At 28.2% G+C, this 10,746-nt stretch overlaps 1 protein-coding gene across 1 annotated transcript; it reads left to right on the forward strand.

Annotated features, from left to right (window-relative positions):
• Positions 1–4,097: 4,097 nt before the first annotated feature.
• LOC128954376 (uncharacterized) lies at positions 4,098–9,135 on the forward strand. Its single transcript, XM_054299952.1, has 3 exons — positions 4,098–4,124; positions 4,200–5,459; positions 8,956–9,135. Exons 2-3 carry the CDS (start codon positions 4,236–4,238, stop codon positions 9,133–9,135), a joined length of 1,404 nt encoding a protein of 467 aa, XP_054155927.1. The 5' UTR covers positions 4,098–4,124; positions 4,200–4,235.
• Positions 9,136–10,746: the final 1,611 nt, after the last annotated feature.

Below are 10,746 nucleotides of genomic sequence, written 5' to 3' on the forward strand. Positions count from 1 at the left end.
ATAATAAATTGTAAATAGTGTTATAATTTATTAATTTCAATAATTAAAATTATTTTATCATATTAATATGAATAATATTATTTATAATTTTCAAATTACAATAAAAATGTTATATTAAATGTTATATTAAATAAGATTCAATTAAAAGTATATACATTACATATTCTATATAAATGTAGTTATTTTTTATTATAAATTTCAAATTACAATCAAATTGATATATAATATTAAATTATCTGTAATTAAAAATTATATTTATTCTACAATAAAATACAATAATATAAAGTTTATTATTAATTTCGCTAAAAAAGTATTTTAATAAATAAATATTATTTTGTGATATTATTATTATTATGTATATAAAAAATATTATTAATTTACTATTAATCACTACATTAGTAGTATTAGTGAATGGTTTGCACTCACGTATCAAACAATACCCGAACGTAACGCTCGACACGTGTGGTATCGGCAGACAATCACTGTTGACTACCGGCCAGTGTTTCAAGTGGTCATACAATGAGACCACTAGTAGTCGTATACAAAACGGACGGGTAGTCAAACCGGGAGAGTGGCCGTGGATTGCTTTAGTTTTGTTTGAAAAATATTTTTGGTTTATAAAAATCAGCAGGCAATTGATTTACTAAAATACATATAAATAATATATATATATAGATTTCTAATACCAGTATTAATTTTAAATACAATTTTAATACAATTTTAATTTTACATTATATTTATACTGTATATATACAACTATTAAATAGTATATAATTAGTAAAAGTAGTTGAAAATTAACATATAAAAATTTAAATATATATTATATATGTATACTTTTATTTAACATATACATACAATTAAATATATACTGTATATAGCTATCATTGTCCGGGTGTTATATTAAACAGCAATTGGATTATAACTGTAGCCCATTGTCTCAAGTAATGTCATTAATTAATATAATTATTAAACATAACTAAACAATATAATTAAAATAAGTGTTATAAGAATACTATTAAATAATATACATAAAAAACTTTTATAAATATTTTTTTAAATATTTTAATAAATACAAAATAATAAATTACTGTTTTTAATTTTTTAAAGAACTGATTACACGTTTAGTGTGCGTACAGTTCAGGACCATAGAGATGATAGCCATACATATGGTGTCCAACATTATTACTATCATCCGCTATATTTCCAATTGGATTCAACACCAAACCTTATATATGATATCGCATTACTGAAACTCAAGTCACAGATACCGATACCAATCATTGACTCACAAACAACAAGTGGTGATCATAAGTATCGACAGCCGTTTGTGAACAGTATTTGTTTGCCGGACAAAGACATTGTCAATAACGATGAAGAGCTGGCACTGACTGCCGGTTTTGGTCAGACAGATCAAGAGGAGTATAATTTGGGTCCATTGCTAATGGGTTGGATTAAGTTGGATAAAGTCGATAATAATTATACATATCTATCGGCACATTGGATTATAGCGCACAGGTATCCGATAAATACAGGAACAGCTATTTGCAAAGTAATTATAGATTATACAGTATATATACACTATTTATTTTATTTATACTTAATTTATATATAACTTTATATATTGATTAAATATTTCTATTATTATTCATATTATTTTTAAATATATAATATATAGTATATATAATGATTAAGCAAGGGGGTAGGTGACAAAGCCAAAATACCCCACAAGATCGAGATTTTGGGATTTTATCCCCCCTCAGACTTTTTGACCAAATGTGAAAAATTTACGCTTAAAAACGCATAAAAATAACACCCCTAAAATTTTATTAATTATTTTTAATTTTTTTAATAGATTATTTTATTTTTTTTTGTTAAAATTTTTAATTCTTAATTAATTTTTAAAAATTATTTCTTACCCCTCCCATTTGATTTTGGATTTTTGAGAAAATTGCCATTTTGAAAATGCAATAAAAGTCTACACTCCACCTTAGACCCTCCCCCCCCAGTTTTGTAAATTGACCACTACCCCCCCCCTAAAATCCAAAACCTTGCTTAACCCTAATATATATATACACTAATAATAGGGTGATTCTGGCGGACCAGTGATCCAATATGTCGGCGGTCGGGCCGTACTTATAGGCATAAACAGTGTCATTGAGATTGAAAAAAGTGGTGAAAAATGTTTGCCATATAAATCATATCTGAAAATGAAATTCCCGAGAGTTTCAAAATTTATTAATTGGATCGTCGATACTGTTAATAATAATCAATAATAATAATTAATAATAGTTAGGATGTGTTTGAATAATAATTTTTGAACAATCTATTAATATATAGAAATGTAATAGAAATTTATTTTATTTTTTTTTCTAGAAATTAGTTGTTTTATTTGCTTTTTAAACAATAATTGTTTACAATGAAAATTATTTTTAATTTGTATTTAAATAATAATAATTATATATATAATTTTCTATAAAAACAATTATTGTAGTTTATAAATACTTATAATGTTATTTTTAAATTAAAAAATAGGATTATTAGTATAACTTATTTATTATTTAGAAAAAAACTATTATAATACTGTAGTTAGCAATTAGTCAATTAAAAACTGTTAAAATCTTATTTTACTATTTGTATAAACATTATAACAAATACTTATTAAACAATATTGTATAATAATTTATTATTAATAATGTTTTTATTTTTATTAAAATAAAATTTACAAAATAAAATTTTTTTTAACTATTTTTTAAATTTTTTTTTAAATCTCATAACTGTCTCAGAAATTTGTTTTTTATTTTTAAATTAATATTTATTATCTTTACGATTAAACAACTTTTTAAATACTGATCAGTTTCATGAAACCATTCAATAGTTTCTAATAAATATATAATAATTTAAATAAAATACTTATGAGAAAACTATTTAAAAATTATGAACATTAATAAAAACATCCCGTTTTCTAATAAATTTGTTTATCCCTAAAGTTTTATATTATATTTCAAATTGAAATTTTTAATATTTGTTTAATATTACAAACTAATTATTCATTAATATTTTTTTTAAAACACACACAAAATGATTAGTCACTTGTTGTTAATATTGAAAACCAATATTAAAAGCTTTTAATTTAGAAAAAACAATTTTAATAATAATATTTATAAAAACATTTCCATTTGTAAAATATAATGTATAATAAATATAACTCTCTCCTCTCTCTCTCTCTCTCTCTCTCTCTCTCTCTCTCTCTCTCTCTCTCTCTTAGATTAGATTATAGAACTCTTAGATTATAGTAACGATAATCATATAAATCTAATTATGATTTATTATTTTTTAATTATGAATATTAATAGTAATTTTTGATTTAATTAAATAATAATAATAGTAATAAATATTATTAAACTTAATGTAACTTAATAATATGTATTTTTTAACTTTAAATTGATTATTATTATTATTATATACTTTTAAAGTAATTGAAAGTTTAAAAAAATATTTATATAATAATTTAAAGTTATTATAAATGTTTATTTAGTAATACATGTTAAGTAATTGTGATTATAACAAGTGCTACAAATATTACCATATTTGTTTTCTTAATACTTGTATTTATCTATTAATTAAAATAAATTAAAATTATTATTAATTATAAATTTATTTATGCAATCAATGAATATTTTTTTTAAATAAATGTAAAAATACTGTATATATCTATTTTATATGATTTATATGATTTATATATTATAATTTGTAAATAATTAATAAAGATGTCATCAATAGTAAAATACTGTATATCTATAACAATGTGTTTGATACATGTATTAAAATTTATAAACATTATAATTGTAAGTATAAAAACACATATATTAACCATAGATTTAATATAATATACGGTATATATATACATATAAACTATAGTTAATGGGTATAATAATTATGTTTTACTTTAAGCCACACCTCTATTAGTATTAGACATACAAATTGATTATATGTTTGTATATATGTATTGAAAACACGTGTTATTTTTTTTGTGCGATTTATAAATTGATTTAATGTTTGTTTTTGTTTTTAAATACAATTATTATTATTATTATTATAACAATTGATTGCAACAAAAATCAAATGTAAGTATTAGTAGTGTTTGTTGTGATTTGACATTGAATTCACATTTTATTTCTGATATATATTTTCATAATCAGTAAATCCATTGAATCTAAATATCACTGAAGAAGACAATGACCACAACAACAGCAATGAAGGACTCGTTTGATCGCTTCGGCGATGATTTGGCGAAACTATTGCTAACATATCTGCCAATTGAAAACAAACTAAGACTGCAATCGGTGTCCAAACAGTGGTTGGCATTGATATTCACTTCAGAAACATATCTGGTATTTGATAGAAAACTTCTGAAGAGATTGTCAGACAATTCATTAGACAATAGCAGATGCGTTGGCTATCAGAGTGTCGTCTCATTGATAGCGGTGTTTGAATTGTTGATCAAAAAGTGTCCAAACATTACAACACTAACTATAAATGATAGTAATTATTGCGACAATTATTTTCAATTAATAATGAAATACTGTTACCGATTGAGACACATATCGCTTAAGTCTATTAATCACTGGAGTACTGATAACTACAAAATTTTTTACCGATTTTGTAGCCAATTTGGCCAACAATTGTTGACATTCAAGTTTGATAGATATGACAGTTATATTAGCAGACAATTGTATGAATCAATTGATTTAATGCCAAACTTGAAGACACTGGACATCGCTTATGATTATATGAATATTAGCAGATTTTCGCAGATATTCAGTACTGATATGTCGTATGTTTTGCCGAAAACATTGCAATCAACGACTATAAGACTGAACAATATATCGGTTGCGTTGTCTAAAAAGTTTCCCGAAATTTGTGGACAACAAATAACTTCATTGGATCTTTCATTTGATCGGTTTAATAATCTAAACTGTAATTATAACTCATTGATCATCGGTTTGTCACAAATGAAACGATTAGTACAATTGAAAATTGTTTTGTCCAATGATTACGGCGACAGTAAATTTCCCGAAGACTTGTTGACCACAGTTGGCCGCAATTGTCGCCGACTTAAAGCATTAAAAGTTGAGGTATCAATGGCGACAAATACATTGAAAATTGGTCGCATATTTTCGGCAATCACTGAACATATGTCACCGCAATTGAGACGATTATCAGTGGATAGTCAGCTAAATTTTGACAAAATTTTATTACTGACCAGCGATTCGTTAAAACGATTTCATCGATTAACACATTTGGCACTTCGCCTACACTATTGGCGTACAATTTATGACCAGTTTTTCCGTGACATTCACCGCAATCTTCCGCGACTACAGTCTATATATTTTGACCGAATGGTTATCACTAAGAAGGAGTCGATCCTAGCTATGGGACAGTTGGCACACTTGACGGATGTCTGTTTGAGATTTAATGATATAAAAAATAAAATAAAGACAACAAGTGGTGATGAATTGGTGGTGATTTGGGACAATCTAACCAAACAATTACTAATTGATAGCAATATTAAGCACTTGTATATTAAGTATTGTTCGCTAACTAATGAAAAACAGTTTATTTATGGCAAATATGTTAATAATGATAATCTCGATAATATATTAACGTAAATAGTTTTTTTTGTTTTCATCAATATATAATCAACTAATAACTTTTGAATAAAATTTTTTTTAATAAAAAACTATTGAAAATTTTCTATAATATTAAAGTTATTGCTAAATATTTATTAATTTACTTAATTAATAATAACATATCAATAAATATTTTGTTTTTCTAATTTAATTTTTTTTACTTACCATAACTCTCAATAATAAATTTGTAACTCTATTTTCAATTAATTATTATTAGTAATTCATACTTTTATAAGTTTTTATTATACATTATACTGTATTTAATTTTTCGTTTAAGTATATAAATATATTTTTAAATACAAAAATAAAATCTTATAAAAAAATATATATATATAAAAATTATATATAAATTAATATTGTAATAATTGTATTGAAAACTATATATATCTATACTATATCTATAACTATATATATCAATCAATTAAATTAAATTAACTAACTATATTTACTATTGATACTAACATTTTATTGTACAGTATTTTATAACATTAAAAAAATAAAAACAAAAATCCAATTTATTGACCAACGTATACAACAAAACAGTCTTTTTTAAAGATTATTTATAATTTAAAGATAAAAAAAAACATTTGTAATAACTTATAGATTATAAATATGAAAAAAAACTTTAAAAGTATAAATTAATGACAATAATAATCATAATAATAATCAATTGAAAGTATTGTTGAAAACATATTGTAATGAGTAGATTTTATCATTACTGTTATAACTATAATATATCCTATTCCTATACCGTTTCAATATTATTTTAATAGCATTGCCATTTATAACTGGAAAGTGTTGATTAATTAGATGTTTTATTAGTATTTTGGGGGTGAGATACTCGCTTTACTTTCCATGCAATGATTTCACGCAAACCACTGGAATGGCCGCCACTATTGGCACAGTACTCCTGTAGTGGTTTAGGTTGTCTTAATTGTACATTGGGCACGATATTAGCTTTTACTACACAATTATTGATACAATCTATGTCTGATTGGTCATATATTAAGACATTACTACTTTGCGGGCCAATTATATAAAAGGTCTAATTATATAAAATATCTCTGGTCCTTAGATTATTTAATTCAATTTGGCTTTTACTATCAAACGAAACACTATTCAATGTTAAGACACTCATTGTTTTGAGAGTTAAGACTCGAAGTCTGTACCACTCGAGTCTGGTCTGAAGCTCTGAGACCAGTGAAAACTATTTTACTAGTAGGGTCACTGACTACACGTGACACAACTATAGTATACTGAAGACAAGACGATACAGTGTTATCAGCATCCATACAATGGCTGGCTAGCCGCAACACTTGCGCTAGAATAAACAAAAACCGACATTAACTCAAAGACAACAAATGTCTGATTGCAAATATAAACTGGTAACTAAAACATAACGATTGACTAATTGGTCGGGCCCTACCAATGATAGTCAACGAGAGAAGCCTCAAAGCCTCACTCTAACCAAAACATGCAACCCAATACCCAATCTACTAGTAAGACTGAGTCTAATGGTCAGTACCATCACTCGGTACTACCGTCGGTAAAATCGGCGTATAGTCTATTCAAATACCCACTATTGGATAAGTAATACTATACCCGTTGACCAACCCTGTGGCCAAACTCTAAATCAGAGTCCACTGACCCTGTGACATAACCATGAGACCGTCACAAGCAATCTCAGGGGGAATCTAACCCATCTATGTCTCTCCAGCCGTGCCTACCCGGCACTAAATAAAGGCGTTTAAACACTAGTTAAACCCTACCCGACACTCGTCGGTGAAATGTGATATCACCCGAAACCTGTGTTACGGTGACTATCACTGGACTACTAATCTGTACTGTATAACATTACAATAGACAACAAAATTACACTCAACTAACATACATAGACAAGGACTATATTAGACAAAATTGTATGTGTGGTGGCGGCAATGACAAGGCGCTCATCAACTACAGCAAGCGGTGTCGCGTACACAACCGCCGCTGCGACCGTTAACGAATGTGTTGTCGGAGAGTCACCGATCACATAAATTAACATAAATCTATACAAACAAATCATACACTCAAGTACGATAAAGACAATACATGACCGACAGATTGCCGACAGTATTACATAATTATCGTAACATTTCTATTATCTCACATTCGGTATTCAGTTAAATCTGGTCAGACATAACTATGTCGTCTCTGGGGTCAATTGACATCACTTATAGGTTTTTGGCCGTTCTATGGTTAAACAGTGCATATATAACTACAATAAACTATTAGGTATCCAAATAATTATACCGAGTCAGTCAACCCGAAGGCGACTATTGACTCATAAAGTTAAGGCAGTCCTTAACTATTCTCTCGGATCACTATTGAGGAGCGTATGTGTACGGTCTTAAACTCAGTGTCCGTTATCGGCTATTAACACACAATCACGCGATCGGATGACCGGAACCCTCTTGGGACCGTTGGCCAACCTAGTAAGTCGGTATCAGACAGTAACTATGCTTTTCCCAACTAAGTTAGCGAAAGCACATAAGTACTCGAGAAACCACTACTATGCATTCACACACACATTCACTCAAACAGCCGATAATTACAACAATCAACCAAACTAGTGCTATTGTCACGAAGACAGCAACTATTGGATCACCTAGTAAATTGTATTTTAAGGTCAGACTATTAGTGTTAAATAACACTGAGAACCGACATAACTACAACTGTTTCACTAAAACGTAGGACTATTGCCGAAAAATCGGGCAGAGCCTTCGGCGGCCTGGTACAATCTCGGGGATGTCGGAGACTCCTATATGACACATATAGTAGTCTACACCAACAATAACTAAGCATAAGTCAAAGGAGGTAAGGGAGGAGGACAGCATAGCCGTACAGATCTCTCGACACGACAGACCCGTTAGCACACTATCAATGGTAAAGGAATGACGGCATGACCGTACGAATCCCCCGACACGGCGGATCCGATGGTCAACCATCATAAGGTAGGTTAGGGTAAGGTATGGTATCATATAACTGGACCGGAACCCCCGACACGGCGGCTCCGTCCATTAGCTATATACGCGGGAAGGCTTGACAACATAACCGACCAGATCCCCCGACACGGCGGACCCGATGGCCAGTCATCTTACCTTAAAACTGTAGACAAGAAGGGACCTTTTCGATACTGGAGCTCCCGACGCGGGAACCCACGGATTGAGGTCGCTTAGAAAAGTAGAAGACAATAAAGGGTAAAAACTCACATTGAAATCCAAAGGCTTTATTGAAAAGACATCAAAACGGTATACATCCAAGTATACGGACCATATCACGAGAAGGGGTCGAACCAAAAGGGGAGAGAACTGATCTGCTAACGGCTCTTAGCAGTACTAGTCTTATGCCAATGACTACCAGTATCTCAATGATAAAATCATTGAGGATACACGGGGTTTTATAGTAATGGTCGCATCAATATAATTTTTCAAGGGAGGTAAGGTATGTAATAGTGATGCGTTAGTGCCAGAAATCACTACAATATTATAGTATTTATACTATGTTATGTAATGATTGATGTCTAAAATTGGTAATTCTGGCACTAAATGGGAAAAATTTAATACTGTTTATGCTATGGTTGGGGTGAAAAAGTTGGATTTTCCGCACCGAACATTTGTGTATTGTAGTATATTTATGTATTAATTTAATGTTACTAAAAAAAATTTCTTTTGTGAGTATTATATATATATATATATATAAGGATATTATTATATAATAGATTTTATATTGACATCACTCCCTTCTCCCTGTAGATTCGACTCGAATCTCATGATATCTGTCCGCTTATAAAGATTAAGATTACAATTAAATATTAAAAACATCAATTATTAAATAGTATATTGTTATAAATATAAGATAAATGTTATATTAAATATAATGTTTAAGTATATGGTTATATAATTTGATTAAGATATAATATTAAGATTACAATATTAGGTGTTTATATTGGGAAATATCTATATAAATATATATTGGTTATTTTAGTTTTGACATGTAATGTAATGTAAGTCACAAGGTATATAAATAGATTATATAATAATAGATTCATAGTTACGGTTATATAATAATATAAATTATATCAAAATAGTCTCATTAATTGTGATATTTATATATAGTAAATAGTATACTAGGACTAAAATTATTAGATATTAAGTGTATTTTATATAATTATAATATGGTTAAATTGTGTATACAATATTTAGATTATTTAAGTATATTGATTATAATAGTATTTGGTTGCAATAATTAGTTGACTATAAAGTATGTTTTATATAATAAAAACATTGTTTAAAAGGTTATATAAGTAAATATAAAATTATTAATTAAGTTTATTAAATAAGTCATTGATTATATCATCGGCTGCTATGTTATCAGCTTCAGTAGGTATGGTATAAAATGAATTAAATTCACCCAGTGTCCCCATATCCGAGATCGCCTTTGTTAGTGATGAATAGACAACTGAATCCGGTGATGCTTTCTTGATGTTGTTTTTGATGATTTCTTCTATTTTTGTTACTCCAACATCATAGAAGTACCGTCTTATAAATGCCAGCGCGTCGTCTGTGATGTCTTCACCATAATTAAATGTAGAGAGTTCCAGATGTAGAGGTTCTTGGATATCGGTCACATGGTGGGATATCAAATGATCAATAATGATACTTAGATCATTTGCAATATAATGGTCAATAGAATGTCCATTTTTGTATTGACTAAAATGTTTCGCACGACACAACAAACACAACACTGATTTCATATTAATATGGTTATAGAAAGTGTTTAAGACAATTGAAATGTCTTCGCATTTTAATATATTTAATAATTCATTATTGTCGGTTAATTTGAGACAGTATACACATAATTTATTGACACAATGATTACGGGTAAACTGTGGAAGCCATGTTGTTTCCAAAGATTTTGCAAAACTATTTTTTAAACAAAATAGTTTGCAGTCTGCGGTGCAAATTTGGTTATTATTATGCCAGTGATCATGTGTTTCACACATTAAAATACATTT

The sequence above is a fragment of the Oppia nitens genome, unplaced genomic scaffold (assembly GCF_028296485.1).
Source record: "Oppia nitens isolate AA-2021 unplaced genomic scaffold, nextdenovo-longstitch-racon4-pilon3 scaffold27_pilon_pilon_pilon, whole genome shotgun sequence".
Classification (NCBI taxonomy): Eukaryota; Metazoa; Arthropoda; class Arachnida; order Sarcoptiformes; family Oppiidae; genus Oppia; species Oppia nitens.

Coding starts and splice junctions, on each gene's coding strand:
- LOC128954376 (XM_054299952.1), top strand. CDS start 4,236: ATGACCACAACAACAGCAATGAAGGACTCGTTTGATCGCTTCGGCGAT. Junction 5,460..8,955: donor AGTTGGCACACTTGACGGAT/GTCTGTTTGAGA, acceptor TGAAATCCAAAG/GCTTTATTGAAAAGACATCA.